The sequence below is a fragment of the Canis lupus genome, chromosome 27, assembly GCF_003254725.2.
Source record: "Canis lupus dingo isolate Sandy chromosome 27, ASM325472v2, whole genome shotgun sequence".
Classification (NCBI taxonomy): Eukaryota; Metazoa; Chordata; class Mammalia; order Carnivora; family Canidae; genus Canis; species Canis lupus.
This window is the reverse complement of record NC_064269.1, coordinates 42,458,312-42,479,856: the sequence shown is the minus strand read 5'-3', so window position 1 is coordinate 42,479,856 and position 21,545 is coordinate 42,458,312. Positions and strand designations below refer to the sequence as shown.

General features: G+C 50.1%; 1 protein-coding gene across 7 annotated transcripts in view; it reads right to left on the bottom strand.

Annotated features, from left to right (window-relative positions):
- The window catches only part of IQSEC3 (IQ motif and Sec7 domain ArfGEF 3), a 110,773-nt gene that overhangs the window by 13,641 nt on the left and 75,587 nt on the right, over positions 1–21,545 (bottom strand). For all 7 annotated transcript variants that reach the window (XR_007406436.1, XR_007406435.1, XM_049102597.1 and 4 more), the window contains exons 6-9: positions 8,598–8,720; positions 7,935–8,101; positions 2,167–2,306; positions 957–1,082 (exon numbers count right to left, since the gene is read on the bottom strand). Coding sequence is in view for 5 of the 7 variants with exons in the window: in XM_049102597.1 (XP_048958554.1) it covers positions 957–1,082; positions 2,167–2,306; positions 7,935–8,101; positions 8,598–8,720 (556 nt within the window). In the remaining 2 variants the exon portion in view is untranslated. The remainder of the gene's footprint in view (positions 1–956; positions 1,083–2,166; positions 2,307–7,934; positions 8,102–8,597; positions 8,721–21,545) is intronic.

The following is a 21,545-nucleotide window of genomic DNA, read 5'->3' as shown; positions in this document are numbered from 1 at the left end:
TGAGGCGCACGGGAAGGGCCTCTGGGAGGAGGTGATATTTGAACTGAGACCCGAGTGAAGAGAGGGAGGTGGCTGGGTAAAGTCTTGGGGGAGCGGCAAGAACAGAGGACTGAGATGGAAGGAGCCTGGCCCATGGCAGGCAGCTTGTGGGGCCAGGGGGCCAGCGCAGCCAAGCAGTGGAGCAGAGGAAAGGGAGATGGGGTCAGAGATCTGGGAGGCCCTAGGTCTGGGAACGTGGACTTCCTTTGCCTGGCATGGGAAGTGTGGCAGTCATGCGGCCTGATTTGTACTCTAGAAGGATCACTCTGCTGCTCTGTGGAAAGTGGACTTAAGAGGTGGATTGTTAGATGTGGGGTAATTTTAGAGGTAGTGCCAGTGTGACTATGGATAGAGAGGATGGGGGGAGGTACGAGGAAAAGACACAAGCCCAATCTTGTTCTCCACTGTTTCCCAGCACTTACAAATCTTGTTCCCAGCCTGGTACATAGGTGACACTCATTAAATATTGTGGAATGGATACATATTTCAAAGAACAAGTGCCCCCCACCCCCTGTCACCCCCCTATCCCCATCCCCACATACACATGCACACTCAAGCGCACACACACACATACACGCACACACATCCCCCAAGCTCACTGTCCTCTCGGGCTATGTGATGTGAAGCACACCCTGTACCGTTCCTGCCTTAGGTTTTCCATAATGTAGGAGAGGCACATGCTCTGGAATCTGGTTCATTTCCATCATGACCGCGGACAAATTATTTGGTCCCTCTGAGTCTCAGCTTCATAACTTAGGAAGTAGGAATGATCATATCTGCTTGAGCGACCTCACCGCCCCCCCCCCCATGATGTGAAAGTGCCACGGGAAAAGGTAAATGAGTATGGCATTGGCATTCGGAATGAGGTTGCTGGCCCTCCCCAGCCCTCTCCGGGCTCGGGGCGAAGGTCCACTCACCACCAGCAGGTCATTGAAGAGGAACACCTCCCTCTGATGCGCAGCCTGCTTCTGCAGCTTGTTCACATCTGTCACCTCGAAGAGCCGGCTGCAGCAGACCAGGCGGCGGTGAGGCATGGACAGCACCTGGGGAGGAGGCACACATTGATGGGGGAGGCTTCGGGGCTCTGCCCTCCGCACCCCACAGCACCCACCTTCCAGAAGAGCAGATGGAGGCCGGGGTTCCGCCTGCAAACCCTGAACTTGACCCTAAATGTCCCCTCTCCTCACCCTAAACGTCTTCCTTCCTTGTGTGGCTTGGGGAGAAAGGCTTGGGGAGAAGTGTTCATTGTGCTGGAGTAGATGAGGAGATACAGACATGGGGAGAGGAAGTTGAAAAGAGCTTCCAGATTGTTCAAATATGGCCACTGCCAACTCTTTTTCCCCCAAGATCTTCTTGAGGGCCCCCCACGACCCAGGCTGCAGCCTGCAGGGTGGCACTCTGGCACTTTCTCGCCTGCACAACCAAATGCAAGTGTGCAAGAGGGAGGGGATGGTGGGGATGCCTCAAATCTGCTGTCTGCAGAACAATCTACTGCAGTGGCAACGATGAGATCTCCAGCTGTTTCTTGGGTCAGCACTTTAGGGAGGAGAAAACAGACACGAATAGCAGAACCCACTCTACGTCCTTTATACTTATGGCCTAAAGAGCCTCTGCTGATGTCTGAGTAGTAAACCATAGAGCATCACTGCCAACTTGGACCATATTGCCTGAGACACAGATCATGACCAAGGGGCACCCCAATGGTTGGGACACCACAGTCTAGAGCTTCCTTCAGCCTCTTTCTTGCTTTCTGTTCAATAGGACCATCCAGGAAAGCCCAGTATCTAGCCCATCTTTCGTCTCCCCATCTGGTCATCCAGATGCTTCAACCCTAGACGACTGGACAGTCCTTCCTGATACCTCACCACAGGCTCTCCTGATGTGGTGGCTGGTAACCATGAGGAAATGTCATTAAGGGGAGACAGAGGGTATGGTGGATGGCACATAGTGGGGACTCAATCATTATGAAGTGAGCAAAGAATGGGAAGGGGTTTCTGAAAGGGAAGGAGGAGAATGAGAGGAGATGTCACACAGGAGACAAAAGGAGGTATGAGGTAGGGGGCTTGGCATCCATGGGAGAGGAAGCTACCCCTGTGGGGTGAGAGCTGTTCTGTGGTGGGCACTTACTGTCTTCATGCCCATGATGGACTTCTCCACTTTGGTGACATACGTGACATGGTCCTCATTGGACTTGAGCTCCTTCTGCTGTATCCTTTCGTAGATCCCTACCACCAGCTCCCTTGGGATGTCTGCACCGTCATCTACGCCTACCAGGGTGGAGTAGAAAGGGAAGGTGAAGGAGGGAAGAAGGGAAGGAGTGTCAGAGGTGAGGAGCCAGAGAGTGGAAGACCTCACCAGACTGAGGCTCCTGAAGGCTGGCTTTGACGTTGCCCTGTCCCTGTTCCAAAGCCTTCAATGACTGGCTCCCCATACCTATTGAATTAAGGACAAACTCCTTAGCCAGACACTAGCACTACTATAATATGGCCCCAGCACACATTTGCAGCCTCATCTCCTGCTGTTCCAGAACCAGAACCTCCACTCCCCCTTCCCACCTCTTTCTCATCCCCAGGACAGCTTCCATGTTCCTGTTCAGCGCCTTGCTTTAGTAGTTCTCTTGTCCTCCGTGTATTTATCTACCCCCCACACAGCTCCCTGCCTCCCATGAGAGTCTCTTGAAAGCTGATGTTCTGTCTTGTTCTCTCTCCATCTCCTCCCTCTTGGATCATCCCTCTTTCTCCCCCAGGGAGCACGGTGCTCAATGATTAGTTGCTGAATATATGACAAGATTCTTCCTTCACTGGGAGCCTGGGAGGTGGTGGTGATTAGATATTAGGTGAAGAGGAGTTGGACATCCCCCTGTGGCAATGCAGGTAAGAAGACCTTACTCCCATCTCCTACTTCATAGTCACAACACTCTGGTAACAAAAAATACTGGCAGGAAATTTACCAATATTGAAATAAATTTCTTTGTGAGCTAGAAAGAGAGGCAATAAAATTTTTCTTCTTTCTACTTTTCCTAAATCTTTTAAAACTATATGCTTCTCTTGTAAGAAAGAAAAACAGAAAATAAAACAACTTTGGCAAGTGTCCTCAAAGGAGATTTCCTGACTAGTGAGAGGACATTACACCTTCTATGAGCAACTCTTTGTGTCAACCCTGTTTCATCCACATTCTTTTCTTGGTTCTTCAAGTCAGGCACATTAGCTGTGTGGCGCCCCTGGGGACCTAAAAGACATGAGGCTGGGGACAAGAAAGAGCAGGGAGCAAGACTCCATCCGAACCAACACAGAGGCATCCATCCCACTGAAGAAGCACCTCTGCTCCTTCTGAATATTCTGGTCAAAGGGAGTTTTTTATTTTTATTTTTTAATTTTTAAAAAAGACTTTATTCATTTATGTAAGAGAGTGTGTGTGTGTGAGAGAGAGAGCACAAGCAGGGGGAATGAGAGAGAGAGAAGCAGGCTCCTCACTGAGCAGGGAGCCTGATGCAGGGCTCAATCCCAAGACCCTGAAATCATGACTTGAGCCAAAATCATATGCTTAACTGACTGAACCATCCAGGTGCCCTGAACCATCCAGGTGCCTTATTTTTTAAAAAGAGAGATATGTCTACAAAGAGTAAGAGAGTAGGGAAGAAAAAATGGCACCACGTGACCTGGGAAGTGGACAAATGAGCAGATGGATTGGCAAGCCTGAGAGAGTGGAACCTGAAGCCAGCAGAGAGGTTACAAGCCACTTAACACACCAAAGAATCACCAAAGGGCTCTGGGATGGGTGGCAATGGGAATCCTTGAACGTGGAGGTAAAGTTGGGCTGGAAACAGGAAAATAGATTGATCATCAGCCTAAAAAGCATTTAGATCTCCCTGTCCCTTCCTCCACTCCAACAGCAGACTGAGGGTTAGTCCTCTGGAAGAGGTAAACTGGGAACTCTGGGATGGGAGGACCCCAAGGCCAGCCAAAGATGAGAGTCTATGCTGAAAACTGAGGCATGGAGTAGATGTCTATGTATTAAGAGACCCTCTCAGTCCTATTGACCCAGAAGATCTTAGATCGCTGGCATCCAGATTCATACCCTCTGGACAACAGACTGGACATTTCTGGGGAATCAACAGGCACAAGAGAAAAATGTAAAGATACTACAGTAAGGATTCCTCAGTGAAACAGTTCAACTCAATCACCCTATGAGAAAGCCCATTGGTCAGCACCCTTCCCCTGCCCATACTCACAGAGTCTTAAAAATTCTGCTTTAAAACATAGTTAAAACTGTTTAAAATCAGCCTTTTAACTCACTCTTAGATATGAGAGAACAACTACGTTTCATCATGTATATATGGAAAGCCTATAACACAAAAGAAAAAGAAGTATGGGGAAACAGAGAAAGGAAGCCAGAAGAATTAGAGGCAAGCAGGGAGCAACTGAAATAAACCAAATGTCATCAGAGATATGTAAGAAGATACCACATCTACAAAACAAGACTAAAATGCTATAAAAAAGGAACATTTCGGGATCCCTGGGTGGCACAGCGGTTTGGCGCCTGCCTTTGGCCCAGGGCGCGATCCTGGAGACCCGGGATCGAATCCCACGTCGGGCTCCCGGTGCATGGAGCCTGCTTCTCCCTCTGCCTATGTCTCTGCCTCTCTCTCTCTCTCTCTCTCTCTGTGACTATCATGAATAAATAAATAAAATCTTAAAAAAAAAAAAGGAACATTTCAAGAATGGGTTCTTGAAAATGAAACACGTGACAGCAGAAATGAAGACCTTAAGAGGTGACTTGTAAGACATCTTCACGAAAGTCCAACAAGAAGACAAGGATGGCAGGCAGAAAGCTGTAAAAACTAAAAGGTCCAACTAGGAGATCTAATATCTGAATAATAGGAGTTCCAGAAAGTACAGAGAAAACAAAGGAGGGAGATGATTAAATACAGTATTTAAGAAAACTTCCCACAATCGGAGAACATGTTTCTAGACTGAAGGATCAACCCAGCACTAGCACAATAGATGAGGAAAAGCCCATAAAGAAACCCACCAGTTTGAAGAGATATCTGCACCCCCATGTTCACTGAACATTGCCTAACAACAGCAAGATGTGGAAGAAACCTATGTGTCAACTGAAAGATGAATGGATAAAAAAGATGTGGTATATATATATATATACATATATATATATATATATCGGCCATAACCAAGAATGCAATCTTGCCATTTACAGCCACATGGATGGGCCTAGAGCTTACTATGCTAAGTGAAACAAGTCAGAAAGATAAGGAAAAACACCATATGATTTCATGTACATGTGGAATCTAAATATGAAACACATAAACAGACAAAACAAAAATATAAACAGACTCATATATACAAAGAACAAATTATTGGTTGCCAGAAGGGGAGGGGGGTTGAGGGTAGGCAAAATGAGTGAAGGGGATTAAGAGGTACAAACTTCCAGTTTCAAAATAAATTAAGTCATGGGGAGGTAATGTACAGCATAGGAAACAGAGTCCATAATATTGCCGTAACTTTGTATGGTGACAGATGGTGACTAGACTTATAATGGGGATCATTTCCCAGTGTATAAAAGTCACTATGTTGTACACCTGAAACTAACAAGATGTCAATTATACTTCAATTAAAAAAAAAGAACCTGAACAGGTGGAGTATCAGGAAAGTTTAGAACGCAAAGGACAAAGAGAAGAGCCTGTAAACTTTTAGAGACAGAAAGAGAGAAAATACTATGCAAAAGGTGAGGAATTGGAATGTCAGAGCAGCACCGTCCATTAAAAGACAATGGAGCAATGCTTTCAAAATTCTGAGCTCAGTGTTGCCAGTCCAGAATTCTCTTCCCAGCCAAACTCTCAATCAAGAGTGAAGGTAGAAAATGATATTTTCAGACACACAGGTTGTCAGAAAGTTTGCCACCAGGGTACCTTTTCTGTGGAAGTGAACCATAAACGAGCAAGCTATGAAATCTAGGACACAGGAACGGATCACAAGAACAAGGCAAAGGACGCCTGTCAATGATGTGAAGGGTGTCCCATGCTGACAGCCGGGTGCTGGTGCAAGCAATCTCTGTCCAGATTGGAGCAGAGCTAGAGGCTCGGGGAGAGAGGCTCCAAGAAAAAAACCTCCCAGGCTGCATGTGTGGAGAAGAACTTGACAGGGTGGGGAGTTTGGAAATTAGTGGGTGGCAGGTGCCTAGAGAGCTAAGCAAATGGAAAAAGAATACAAGTATTCACTCCAAGGAAAGCAGAAACAGGAAGGGTCTGTAATCATGATATACTTCAAGACTCAGCTTTGGACTATGTTTACATCTTAGTAACATAAACACCGATGTCACCAAAATAATGCTGCAGCTAGACAAAGAGTGTGGGGCTGCAGTGTAATTTTAGTGGGGGCGGGCTAGGGTAGGTGGATGAAAGAGAGCTAATCCTCATTTTCCACGATGGGAAATTGCAGTGGTCTGAATGCTTGTGTCTCCCTCCCCCATTTGTATGTTGAAACCCTAGTCCCCAAAATGGATGGTATGAGGAGGCGGGGCCTTCAGAAAGTGCCCAAGTCATTAAGATAGAGTTCTCATGAGTGTGAGGATTAGTATCATATACCAAAAAGACCCCACAGAGCTCCCCACCCCTTCCACCATGTGAGCACACAGCCAGAAGGCTCTCAAGCCAGAACCAGGAAGTGGGCTCTCACCAGACACACCCCTCTGCCAGTACCTTGACCTTGGGCTGCCTGGCTGGCAGAACTGTGCCAAATAAATGTCTCTTGTTTATAAGCTACCCAGTCTGTGGTATTTTGTTAAGGCAGCCTGAACGGATTAAGACAGAAATTAATGATACTTAAAATTTTTAAAAATGAATAAGTAGTAGTGTATGAAAGAAACCAAAGTCCACATACTATTTAAACCCATCTATATGAAGTTCAAGAACTGGCACAATTGGTCAGCATGGATGGAAGGTCAGACGGTTGGCACTGGGGCAGGGGTACTGAATGGGACAGGATGTCCTGGGGTCAGGGGATCGATCTCCATTGAGAGCTGGCTGTGATCACACGTGTATGTGGACATAAACATGCACCAAGTGCTCGGATCTATAAACCTTACAATGGGCTTTAATCTAATATAAAAAAAGGAATAAGAAAAGAAGCAGAAGCACATTGTTCAGCGCTATAAAAGAAACACAAGAAATGGCAAAAAACCCCAAAAAGTTGAGAGCGGTTGCCTCTGTGGAAGGAGAGTGGTAACAGGAGCAGGGACGAATATTTTTTTTTGTAGCAGGCCTTGTAGAACGATTTGACTTTATTAAATCATGTGCACATATAGCTTAAATTTCTTAAATGCTAAAAAAGAAAAGAAAAAACCAACTGAGCACTTATCCCATCCTGCCAGTTTTGTCCTGGTCCCTGCCAGCGGGTGCATTATCTCACTGGGGAAAGGATGTGGCCAGTGGGTGCCATGAAGTTATCTGCAAGGCTGACATAAATGGACCCAAGACTTAAAGGCCCTCATATGTTGTGCAGTGGGGAGGTCTGGTACACTTTGGTGCCAGTGGTGCCGCCGGTGCCTACAGGTCACCCACTGGAGGACGTTCTGTGGAGGGCAAGGTCCGGAGCTGTGGCAGTGACTCTTGGAAACTCTCCAAAGTTGCCTGGCATGCAAGCAACTTTCCCAGATGGCTGTGTGTGCCCGGGACTGGACACAGCAGTGTCCAGTCCCTTGGCTGCGGGGGTGACAATCTACAATCGGCTCAGCCTCACAGAATGAATGCTGAACGGAATGGGGCCTGGGCAGTGGCCTTGCCCTCTGCCCCTTCCTCCCTCTCTTCCTCCCCCTCCTCCCCCTTGTTGTCCCCCTCAATCCCCTTCATCTCCCTCTTCCCCCTCCTCCCCCCCCCTCACCTCGCAGGTTTCGGATAAAGTCCTCCAGCATCATCTTCCGGTCAGGCTTGATGTTGGGGCTGTACATGTCGGTGTTGAGGAGGATGATGGCAAAGGCGAGGATGAAGATGGTGTCGGGGTTGTGGAACTGCTGCACCACCTCAGGGTTGCACATGCAGTAGCGCTGGCTATGGTGGGGACATGGAGTGGGGTGCCAAGTGAGGCCCTCTCCAGCCCTCTCCTCCCCTCCCCAAGCCCCAGAAATGAGAGGGTGCATGGCTATCGGGGCACATACACCGATTCTCAGAGGGCCTCAGGTCCCTAAAGATCACTGTCTGCCCCGTAGCCTGGTCTTCTTCCCCGCTGAGGCGATAGGGCAGGTGTCCCACACCCAGGGGGCCCATCACCTTGCACAGAGGCTCGCCAAGAATTGCTGGTCACTGGGGATGAGTGAGATGCACGCAGACCCCTTGGAGGGCCTGGGGCTGCTCTGGCCTCACCAGCTCCAGGGCTCATGTACCTTTACTCACCTTCCCTCCTTTCCACCCAGCCCACCACCCCTGGGCCCTGCCAGGAGGGCTTCTCCCCAGTCCTGGACTGACCCCTGGGCCCCCAGCATCTGGTGCCCCAGGCATGTGTTCCAGGGCTGCAGGAGGCAAGGGGGGCTCGGGAAGGGGGTCTTACCTGAAGGCCTCTATGAGCCGCTCCACCTTCTGGGCCTCCCCCTGCACGCGGATGTGTGCCTGGAACTTGCGCAGGGCCTCGTCCAGCTCCATGTTGGAGAAGTCCATCTCGTCCACCACGCAGCTGAGGGCAGGCGGGGCAGGGGCTCTTGAGGAGAGGTCGGCCCCCTAGACCTCCCTGGACCCCAGGCAACTCGAGGATAAGGGTGCCTGGCACAGCGCCCCCTCCCCCATCGGCCTACCCACCCTGGGGCCTGGGGGAGGGACTGGGGTCCCTGTGACCAGCAAGGAGGGGACTGACTTGGGCCCTCCTGAGTCAAATCACGCCCAGGGCTCTCCCTTCAATAACCCCAAGGACCCTCCCTCACAGGGCCCTTCCTCTAACGCCGTAGCCCCTGAGGCAGATGGCTGACTGCTGCCCCCACCACGCAGCTAAGGATTGGAGGCCCAGAGAGGCCAGGGTGCTGCCCAGGGCTGCACAGCCAGAAGGCAGCTGATCTTCCTCCTTCTGATCCCAGGTCCTTTCCTGTCTCAACCTCAGAGGATCTGAGTCAGACCAAGGTTTGAAACAGGACTAGAACAATCTACTCTTTTGGTCTTGCTAGGAGCCTGTGCACCTCCCTAGTTGCTCGTTCCCACATGGGCTTCCCCATGACGGAGCCCTGGTCCAGCACCAGCCCTTGGATCTGCCTTTGGGCAGGATTTGCAAGGAGCGAGTTCATCCCAGCCTCCCCCGCATCCAAGGAGCCCTGAGCTCTCAGGGAAGTGGTGGCCTCTGAAGAGTAAATGACAAATCAGCTTCATGTAGGAGGGGACGGTGTGACAAAGTCACAAAAAATGCGGTGACTCAGAATTTGACTTCTGGTCAAAACTCATCTTTCAGAGCCTCAGTTTCTTGCTCTGAGAAGGAAGGAGGCCAGAATCCTGGCACCTCCCCCCCCCCGCACCCCACCCCGGGGCTCTTCTATATCTGAAATGTCCCCTCTAGCCCTGGAGAGTTGGCCTCTGAATGTCCCCTTTCAGTGCATGGGGGGAGGGAGAGGGGGGACACAGCCCAGTCACCCCCAGGAGGCAGTGTCATTCCTCAGGCCTGGCCTGCTCCTGGGGCCCCTCCTTTCCATGGGATCACACTGCCTTACCCTCTCCTGGGGTGCCCTGTTCCTCGGGCTGTGAGCAGTGGGCAGGAACCCAGGCCTGGTGGAGCAGCAGACCTCATATGCCTGAGAACTGCAGGAGCTCACACGTGCCAACTCAGGGTTGATTTCTCCCCTTTCTGCTGTAGTCCAGTCCTCTCTCTCCTGGTTGCTTTTTTTTTTTTTTTAACTTTTATTTATTCATGAGAGATGCAGAGAGAGAGAGGCAGAGACACAGGCAGAGGGAGAAGCAGGCTCCCCTCAGGGAGCCCGATGTGGGACTTGGTCCCGGGACCCCAGGATCAGGCCCTGAGCTGAAGGCAGACGCTCAACCGCTGAGCCACCCAGATGTCCCTCTCCTGGTTGTTTTATACCCAGCCTCACAGCGCCCGCTGGGGTGAGCAGCTCCTCCGCTTTACAGCCCCGGCTGAGGCCACCGCAGGGGCACCACCCCAGGCAGCAGAGGCCTGGTCACTGCCTGCCTCCCTGCCCACAAAGGTGAGGCGAACTCCAGGCCTAAGCCCAGCATATGGCTCAGTCCCCAGCCCACTGGGGGACTCAGGGAACATTCACCCAGGGACCACGTAAGCAGAGGGACAAGCCCTGAACAGGACCCACTTCCTACACGATGCTGGCTCCATGCAGAGCTCACCATCTAGGAGACTCAGAGGTCCAGACCCAACCCTGGCTCTGGTGTCAATTTTTAGGAGAAGGCAAGAGGAGACACCCATACAGCAGTGGTCAGGGGCCTGGTGGCCCATGGGCTCTCCCTCCCCCACTCCTTTCACGGGGAACAGGGAGGAGAGGGCAAAATTGAAACTTCTAAGAAGGGGAGACTGGGAGCCCCCTCAGCTCCCAAGGACAGAGAGATGGCCATCTTTGGGCTGGGAGCCCATCCTCGGCTTCGTCAAATGCAGCCTTCTCTCAGGCTTCTCTGCCTGGATAGTGAGTAAGAGAGTGGTGCTGGGGGGTCGAGGCGAGAATGTGGCCCAACTGTGACAACTGGCGATGTCAGTGTCTGGCGTTTGAGAAGGCAATTGGTGGTAGCAGCCTCCGGATCTGATTTCTCAGCAGCTCTTGTCACCTCTTCCCTAAGCCCTCCCCAGCTGGCAGGTGAGCCCTGAGAGCAGCATCAGGCTCACATCCACGTGTCCCCTGGTTCATCCCCATCCGGAGTTATGAATCCTGCATGATTGACCCAGACAGCGAGGCCAGTTGGAGGAAGTGAACCTGTGCGGTCTTGCAGCAAAGGGACAGGGAGCTAGAGCCAGGGAGGCAAGGACAAGGAGGGGACAGACACGGAAACAGCAAGAGACACAGAGGATATGGAGTCAGGTGAGAAAGAGAGAAGGAGAAGGCAAGAGAGGCAAGGAGACGAAGAGGGGAAGAAAGACCAACAAAACAGGAGAGATGGAGACTGAGAATAAGAGACAAACAGAGATGAGGGAGAGTCCGAAAGAAAGACACAGGGAGACAGACAGAGAGGAGGAGAGAGAGGTGGAAAAGCATAGGACATGGAGGTGGAGGAAAACACCACAGACCGGACCGGGGCAGCCTGGGCGTGGAGCAGAGGGGCTGCACCTGCTCATCCCAGCCCCCACCTGACGTGCCAAGGCCGCGGGGGACGGCAGTGGGCCCAGGGCTGGCCCGACCTGGAGGACCTCAGCTGGCCCCTGGTGCCCCCGCCTGGCGTCCACCTGCTGTCCAGGACTCGCTCCATCTGTTTGTCCTCCCCACCCCTACCTGGCCTGTCAATGTCGCTCCCAGAGCCTCTGTACTGTGCCCTCTGCCCCGAGGCCCCAGGGTGCCATGGGGGGGGGGGGGGAGGGCCGCTGAAGGAGGCAGTGGAGCAGCTGGAAGAAAGTGGGATCTGCTCCGCCAAGCACGATGGCCTAGTTTCCAGGCCTTCACTCAGGTGACCCACAGCCTGCTCACTGGCCCGCTCGGGGCTGCGGTGGAAAGCTCCAGTAATGAGCCCAGAGCCTGAGACTCAGCCATGTGGAAATGCCAGCCCGCAGACTGGGGAGTGCTGAGTAAGTCGGCCACGGGCCATGGGGGCGGGGGGGGGGACAACTTTGTGGGAGGTCGCTGTGGGGTGGGGATTCTACACCCCACATCCTCAAGAGCCCCTTGTTAGAGCTGTGAGGTGGCTTGGTAAAACACAGATCCCTGAGCGCCAACCCAGATCTACTGACTGAACTATGTGGAGGCGGACCCTGGCAATCAGCATCCTTCGCTGGCTTTCCAGGCCCGATTCTTAAAAGCTGAAAACCGATCACTGAACTGATGCAAGGAGCATCAGCTGGAGGGGGATCCAGCCCATGTGGAGGCTTTCAAAAACAAGTGAGTCCTGCAAGTCACGAGCCACCAGGCCAGCAGCTCCGGGGAGCAAGCATGTCCCCTTCAGGCTCTCAGGGGCTGCTTTGGCAGTGCGAGTGGTGAGGGAGGGATGGGAGGTAGAGACGGATGTGTGCCCCCTCTGCACACATGCCTGCACGTGTGAGCTGACTTCCCGCCTCACTCCTTGTTGAGGCCACCACAGGGCTTCAATGTTCAACGGGCTGATGGTGTCCTCGGGCTCTCAGATCCCAGGGAGACAAAAATCTCAATGTGTTCTGCAAAACCCCCAGATGGAAGGGAGGAAGCTGTGTTGAATGGTGGTGGGGCACGACTGACCCTAAGGAGACAAATGCCTTCCTCTCTGGATATTTGGGGTTCGGACCAGGTGACGTCTCAGGACTGCCCCCACTCTGAGAAGGACCAGAAGTGGAGGGCGCACAGTCAGCAGAGGGCTCCCAGACAGCAGGAGATCACACAACATCCTTCCTGGCTGGCTTTGGAATACAGCTGGCCGCTTCTCTCCCTCCTCCGGTGAAGCACAGTGTGCCCCCTGGGGCAGCTGGCCAGGTTGAGGCTGTGCCCTCTCTGCCAACAAGCCTGCCCCAGCGACCCTCACCTCAGGGGCCTTGGCCATCCTGCAATCACCCAAATCCTTGCCCCTCCACTCAGCACGATGCTTTTTTCTCTCCCGAAGTACCAGCTCAGCCTACCCTCTCACCTCCTCCCCCCTCCACTTCAACAGGGGTCCAGCACCAGAGCGGGAGGCACCTTCTACCCTCGCATTTACTAAGCACTGTTCTTAGAGCTTCCCTAAGTGCACCTTGACTTCATTTTCTTTCTCTATCCTGTGCAATAGTAACCATCATCCTGTTATTTTTTTAATTACATAGGAAGAAATAAGCTCATAAAAGAGCTGGTCCTGGGGGGACACTGCACACATCACATTCCCTGCTGACATCTCCTGGGCCAGGCCAGCCTGTCTCCTTCCCTTCTCTGTGGACTGTGCTAATGTGTCTCTCCCTGGGGGCTGCTGTCTTACCCAGATGTCCTTGGGGGGCTGTGGTGGGGAAACAACTGGGCACAGTCAGTCACATGCCAGGAGCCACTCCACCATCGGCAGTCAACACAGAAACTGTGTGGCCATCCCTCAGTTCCAGAGTTGGCCTGGGCACACAGACCCCACAGTGGGGACCAATGCCCCACCTGCCTTCCCCCTTCTCTCCTCTGGTGCTTTCTCTGACCTCTGGTAGTGACATTTCTTTTGTTTGTTCGTTCCTTCCTTCCTTCCACCCTTCCTTCCCACCTTCTTTCCTTCTTTCCCTCCTTCTTTCCTTCCTTTCTTCCTTCCTTCCTTTCTTCAACAAACATGCATTGACTGCCTCCTATGTGCAAAACGTTGTGCTTGGGACCTGGTATCAGTGGCAAACAACACATACACAGACTCTGTCTCGGTGAGAGACAAACATTATACTCCAAGTCAAAAAAATAATGATTTCATTGTAATTGTTTCGAATCCTTTTAGGCAAAGGACAGGCTTCCATGAGAGGACAAAGGATATATTTCATCTTGGGATGTTTGGAAAGGCCCCTTTGGGGACACGACAGTGAACTGAGACCTGAAAGATGAGTGGGAGCTGACCAAGGCAAGGGGAGGGATGGGGGAGAGCTTTCAGGCAGTGGAGAGAAAGCATATGCCAAGGCTCTGTGGTAGGAAAGAACACCCAAGGATCTAGAAAGGGTCAATGAGGTTGTAATGTAGAGAGGAAGGGGGAGAATGGTGAATGGCAGGTTGTGGGGTTGGGAAGAGGACAGGGGCTTGACCAGCCCGAGCTCTGTGAGTCACCAGAGGTTTTCAAAGTTTCTCCTTCATGTAGCAAGAGAATACAGAAGGACATGATCAGAGGAGCAATATGAGCCAGCTGGTTTTACGAAGATTTCTCTGTTTTTTGGGGTAGAGTGAGTGGAACAGGGAGGGCGGGGAACAAGAACGAAGTGGGGCCCTATGAGAATGCTGCTGCTGAGGACCAAGTTAGGGCTGATGGAGCCTGGGCCAAGGAGGAGACCAAGTGAATGGACAATCTGAGATGCATCCTAGAGGAGAACTGATGGCAGCGTGTGATGGAGGGAAGGTGGGAAGTGAGCAAAAAAGGAGTCAACGGTGAGTCTCAGAGCTCTGGCTTGAGCACCTGAGGCCCAATGGTGCTGATTTTTTAGTAGACGCCATGATGGGGTAGACACATATGCTGCAGGAGAGATTGAGACCACAGGTTGGGACACACTCTGAGATGTTCCTTCCTGTTCTACCAGGAATTTAGCATCTTAGTAGAGTGGAGTAAATCATCCTCCTTAGCACCCAGCGTCTTGTCTCCTATTTCACAAATCATGACCCTGCCTTGACCTTTTCTGCCTCTAGTCACTATCCCTTTTCTATACTCTTCTTTAGAGCCAAAATTCTAGAAGGTGTCCCTATCCATGCTGTCTCCACCTCCTCAATCTCACCCACCTTTCAACCCGCTCCAGCCAAGCATCTACTCCCAGCATTCCACTAAAACTTCTCTTGCCAAGGTCACTCTGGCTGCTCCATTGCCAAGTCCAATGGCACCAACTTATTATCCCACCAGCCTCTTGGCAGCACTGACATGGCTAATCATTCCCTTCTCAAAACTCTTCTCTTTCCTGCTTTCCTCACACCACCCTCTTCTGGGTTGGCTCTTTGAACCTCTGAGGGTGCCCCTCCTTCCCAGAACGCCCACTTACCCTGAGCCTCCAACTTAGGGCTGGCCACTAGGCTACATTCCCTCCTCCTAACAACCTCTCTCTAGGTGGCCTTACCCATTGCCATGCTCTGAATGCCCCTCCGTGACTGCTCTGAAGTGTTTATCTCTTGTGATGAATTCACAATTTTAATTTTATTATTCATCACTAATGAGTTGAATTTCTTCTTGGTTAATCTATATTGCTTATAAAAGACAATGTGCTCAGTCCAGAGGGTGCTGGTAAACCATCAACTCTGCATTTGACTGGAAGCTGACCAACACACCTTTGGCTGTTGAATTCCTCCAGGTGCTCTGGTCTGAATGGCAGGCAGAGCTGATCAGGGCACACTCACAAGACCACGGGTTGTGCTAGCATCTCTTGCAGGGAAGTCAGCCTGCACACATTTGTTTCAGCTGGTATTTAATATTTCAACTGTTCTCAGTAAATATTTGGCAATATCTGGTTTGAGGGATTCTTCAGAAGAAATGTCCTCGACCCTGGCACTCCCCTCCCAAACTGAAAATATACGCATGTTTATTTGGTATAATTTCACAAATTACTCTAGAGAGCTTGAAGCACAAACATATTCATATGCAAAGACTGAGTGTTCTGAATTCTCAGCAGCTCTGGAGGATGTTTCCTGGGATCTGCAACCCCCCCCCCCCCGCCCCCGCCTCACTTCAGTGGTCTGGCTAGCCATGCCTCTGGGCCCTGCCTACCTCTCCATTCCTTGGTCACTGGCCAGACTCAGGGTCTTACCATTTCTCACATTTCTTGCCAGGACTGTGACTGCAATGGCCTTCTACCCGACTGCCTGCCTCCAAGTCATGTTCCAGAACAATCCTTCTAGGATACCTATTTGGTCCTGTCATTCACTCCTCTGCTTATATTTTTTCCAGGGCTTCCCACATCCCTAGCCCAAAGCCCAAGTTTCTGGGCCAAGCAAGCAAGGCCCTGCGAGTGGCTCAGCTTCTCCTGCCTCTTCCCCATACTGGCTCCCCTCCTGCAGCCTGGCTCTCAAGCCTGATGCTTTTGCACATGCTGTTGTTTCTTCCCACTGCCCAACCCCAACCTCAAGGTCCCTGGTGAGCTATCCATCTCTCCTGGACCGCCGCAGTCTCCTGGACACACCTCTGCCTACCACTGCCGTTGTCCCTTGTATCATAGCATTTACCTGCCTGTCCTCCACCCAGCTCTGCGATCCTTCTGGCAGAGGCAGTTCTGTTACTCTCTGCATGCCTGGCGTGTGAATCCAATAACTGTTTCTGGGATGAATGAATGTGTGAGTGAGAGACCAGTTGGGTGAGTGAATGGGACCCTGAGCACAGGCTCAGCTAGGGAGGGAGCCCATGGGTTGCTGGGCCTGCTCTGCCAAGATCATCTGGAGCTGCCCCCGAGACTGGACAGAGCTGCCCAGGAAACAGCTCCCTGGAAGCCAAACCAGAGGCAGCGAGGCAGTGTGGCGTATACACGCTTCCCACTTCCTTCAGTGGCGCATGCAAGCGAGTGATGAGAACCCGGGCAAGCTGGTGCCCATTAAACTGCTTCCAGCCGAGCATGTCTGCACCTGCCCAGGGAGGTGTCGCTGATGCTGATCAGGGAGCGGGTGAATTGCAAGCGCTGTAGCTTCTGCTAGGGCGTCCCCCCCTCTTTCCTGTGGCAAGTACTTCACAGGGGCTGGGGAAGCATAAGCACAGATGTTCCCTGTATCTGTATAAACAGGTACAACCTTGCATGAAATTGTTTCTTAATACCGATCTGTGCGTGGAATCAGTTTGTGTTGCAGGGAAATGAAGCGTCACATGACTGTAATCAAAATGAATTTCGTCATCTCAACTTTTTTTTTTTTTTTTTTTTTTTTACATGATAGCAAGACAGTGTCTGTCAGACAAAGGAACTGGCTTGGAACTGAAAATAGGTAATGATAGCAGCAGTGATTTTTAATTGGCCAGAAGAGACAGCAAAGATCTGGAAGGTGAGGCATAGGCTGAGGCTCAGAGGAGGTGTGAGGGAGCACTGCAGACAGCAGAGGGGGCACTGGCGCTCCAGGCAGGGACGAAGCCCAGGCTCCAGGATTAGGCTGGAAAATGAAACCGCCCACTGCCACGGGATGTAGGAACCTTGGTTTTATTTCTGCAATTCTTGGCTCATACAATTCAATTAAAAATATCCCCATCCGCCAGAGAGTTATTTTTGTTAGGCAGAACTCATAACATGCCCAACAAAGGTCAAGGCTTTTTGGAAAAGTGCAGTGTGGCTCAGAAAATAGAGCAGAGGGAAGCTGACGCAAGAGGACCTGCCAGTGTTCCTGGTGACGACATGAGGACAAAGATAATCTCGCCTGGGAGGGCCTCAGAAGGGATGGCTGCCGGTCACACCTTGAGGACCCAGGAACCAAAATAACTAAGTTTAAGCTACCCAAAGAATGAATCTGAAGTTATTGCGGATGCCTGGGGTGATTCTCCCTCTGCTGGGTCTGGCAGCATCGCTGCTTGCCAGGGGTCCTTGAGCTTGAGAACCGAACCAACCGGCAGGCTTGTCAACCCACCAATGCCCCCAGAGTTCGGAATCAGTGGGTCTGAGGTGGAGCCTGAGAATTGGTATCGCTAACAGCTTTCCAGGTGACGCTGCTGCTACCATCCTGGGGACCACACTTTGAGAACCACTGAATTAAGAGTCAGCAGAATGAGAAGTCAGGCCTTCGGTGTCAGACACCCTCAGGGTTGAATCTTGTTTCCATCACTGAGCTTTTCAGTTCAGGTCACCTAGACTCTCCATGCCTCAGTTTTTCTACCTGTAGTATAGACCTGACACCTGTACCATCTAGTGGGCAGGTGGCTCTGAGTTTTAAAAGAGACAATGTATGGAAAATGCCAGCCATATAACAGAGCTTCATAGGTGATAGTTTTCATTGTGTACCTGGAGACCAAATCTAAGTTGACATACCAAGTGAGTAAGTGAATTTGAAGTTCCTCCTAGTATAGGTATTAAGAGCCCTTCCTTCATCGACAGTGAACTCTGCCTGAAATTACAGCTCTAGACCTTCATCCACTGACTCTTTAAAATATCTGTCTATCAGGAAGAAAGGAAACTGGATCCAGCTCAGACCTCTTGAGATTTGTGATTCCATTTCTCAGTTCTGCTTTCTTCTCAGATAAGCAGAGCAAACAAAGGGGAATCAAAGGGTGGAATAGTACCTGATTTCATTCAATTTGCCACAGGCCAGGGGACTCGTCATTTCTTCTCTCTGGTCCTCACATTCTGCCTGGGTGAAATGAGAGGGGTGGACAAGCAGACCATGTAAGGGGTCTTCCAGCACCACATTTCACAACTGGGCTCTGACTACAGCTACAAGACATCTGGACCACACTTGCCTTGAGATGAGGTACAGAGGTGGGATGGCATCGGGTTATGGGCTCAGGTTGTAGAACCATTCTGCCTGCCTTCAGATCTCAGCCATTGGTTAGCTCTGTGACTGTGTGTAAGCTACCTAAACTCTCTGTTCCTCAGTTCCTTCATGTGGCACAGATTGATAGCACTCACCTCATAGAGCTGTTGTGAAGATGGAATGAGATTATGCATGTATGGGTCTTGGCACAGTGCCTGCTGGCACACAGCGAATGCTTGATATATGTGAGCTGTCACTGTTATGTCTCACAGCCTGCTCACTCACAGCTGGCCCTCCTACAAACCCCAGGGGAGTGTAATTCCCAGGAAGCCCCTTCCCTAGAATCCTACTCCTTAGAAATCCCACTTCAAAGAGTGGCCAGTTGAAGCCACACTTGAGTATCACATAGGGATTGAGAGAGCCCCCCAGACCTAGGGCCTGAGTTATCAGAAAGGCAGGGTAGTAGGTCTTTGTGTGAAAGCTCAATTTATATGCTAATATGACCAAGCCAAAGGGAGACTCAACTCTGGACTTGTTCACCCCACACTTAGGGTCCAAGGATTTCCACACATAGGAGTAAGTGGGTCTGAAACATTCATGACTCTTTATTGTTAAGGAAAATCTCTTGTCTGTTGGTGTGTGTGTACATGTGTGATGGTGAGGGGGTGGTCAGGGGAAAGGGCACTGGAGAGGCAAGGGGTCAAGGCCATAAACTGAAAAATTTCAGGTTTAGAAGAGACCCCCCCTTTCCAGAGCTGGAACAAATAATCTTAAAATTTGTATGGAGCCAGAGAAGACTCTGAATAGCCAAAGGGACCTTGAAAAAGAAAACCAAAGATGAAGGTATCACAATGACAGATTTCAAGCTCTATCACAAAGCTGTGATCATCAAGACAGTACTGTACTGGCACAAATACAGACACATAGATCACTGGAACAGAAAAGAGAACCCAGAAATGGACCCTCAACTCTATGGCCAACTAATCTTTGACAAAGCAGAAAAGAATATCCAATTCAACAAACGCTGTTGGGAAAATTGGACAGCCACATGCAGAATAATGAAACTGGACCATTTTCTTGCACCATACACAAAAATAGACTCAAAATGGATGAAAGACCTAAAGGTGAGACAGGAATCCATCAAAATCCTAGAGGAGAACACAAGCAGCAACCTCTGTGACCTGGGCTGCAGCAACTTCTTGCTAGACACATCTCCAAAGGCAAGGGAAACAAAGGCAAAAATGAACTATTGGGACTTCATCAAGATAAAAAGCTTTTGCACAGTAAAGGAAACAGTTGATAAAACCAAAAGACAACCTACAGAATGGGAGAGGATATTTGCAAATGACATATCAGATAAAGGGCTAGTATCCAAAATCTATAAAGCACTTCCCAGTCAAGGAATGGGAAGAAGACATGAGTAGACATTTCTCCAAAGAAGACATACAAATGGCCAACAGACACATGAAAAAATGCTCAACATCACTGGGCACCAGGGAAATACAAATAAAAACCACAATGAGATACCACCTCATACCAGTCAGAATGGCTAAAATTAACAAGTCAGGAAACGACAGATATTGACAAGGATGCAGAGAAAGGGGCACGATTGTACTACTAGGTATTTACTCCAAAGATACACTTCGGATCACTACACTTGATCCGAAGGGGCATCTACACCCTAATATTTATAGCAGCAATGTCCACAATAGCCAAACTATGGAAAGAGCCCTGATGCCGTCAACAGAAGAATGGATAAAGGAGATGTAGTGTGTGTGTGTATATATATATATATATATGGTGTGTGTATGTATATATATATATATATAAAATAATGGAATATGACTCAACCATCAAAAATATGAAATCTTTTATATATATATATATAAAATAATGGAATATGACTCAACCATCAAAAATATGAAATCTTGCCATTTGCAATGACAAAGATGGAACTAGACAGTATTATGCTAAGCAAAATAAGTCAATCAGAGAAAGACAATTATCATATGATCTCACTCATATGTAAAATTTAAGAAACAAAACAGAGGAGCAGGGACACCTGGGTGGCTCAGAGGTTGAGCACCCGCCTTGGGCCCAGGGTGTGACCCCGGGGACCCAGGATCGAGTCCCTCATTGGGCTCCCTGCCTGGAGCCTGCTTCTCCCTCTGCCTGTGTCTCTGCCTCTCTCTCTCTCTCTGTGTCTCTCATGAATAAATAAATAAAATCTTTTTAAAAATTCTTAAAAGAAAAAAACAAAACAAAACAAAACAGAGGAGCATAGGGGAAGGGAAGGAAAAATCAAACAAGATGAAATTAGAAGGGAGACAAACCATAAGAGACTCTTAATCATAGGAAACAAACAGGGTTGAGGGGGGCAGGGGGTGTGTGGGGGGGATGGGATAACTGGGTGATGGGCATTAAGGAGGGCACGTGATGTGATGAGCACTGGGTGTTAAAAAGGCAACTGATGAATCACTGACTCTACCTCTGAAACTAATAATATACTATATGTTAATTGATTGAAATAAAATAAACTTTAATTAAAAAAAAAAAAAAAAGACCCCCTCCTTCTATCCTGTAGGGTGGTGGCAGTGTCAAATTTTCAAAGCAGTGGAAATAAGCCTATTTAAGTGGGAAATAAGCAGTCTATTACTGCCTGCCCAGGCCTCTTTCCATCCTCCTCCAGACCTATAAGGGTCTGCGTGGGCCCCAGACTGCTCTCTCCCTCCTGGTGGAATTCCCCAGAAATATAGTAACATTTCTAAGGTTACACATGGCACAAAGGGCAGGATATTCTCAAATAATTTCTTCCAAGCCATGAAAGACTAGCGCCTCCCAGCCTGTTGAGTTGGACAGGCAATCTGTCTTCATTTCTGAATGTCCCCTAAGAAGAACAAATCTGTTACACTCTGGCCAACATATTTCTAAGGAAATGAAATAATGCAATCTGACTAAAATGTCAAACTCTTAATATTGAACAAAAAACGGAGTTGACACAGTGAGAGAAGGAACACCCAGGAAACTCTTCTGGCAACTCAACCCAAAAGCTGCCCTTCGCGCCCTTCCACGGAAATGACAGACACCAATGGCCTCCCCGTCTATGTGATTCACATCAGAAAAGATCACCCAGGCCAGAAATGAGCCTGCCCACAGCCCACATGGAATGTTCCCCCATCCTCTGGCCTTCCAGGCTGCTGAAGCCAACATTTCAGAAGGGAAATAGAGCAAAGCCAAATTTCCCGGCTATGTGAAAGAGGGAGAAGCTTCCAGCGCCGGAGCCTCCTAACCGCAGCTGGTGGCTGGCTCCTCCTGCCAGGCCACCAGGGCCC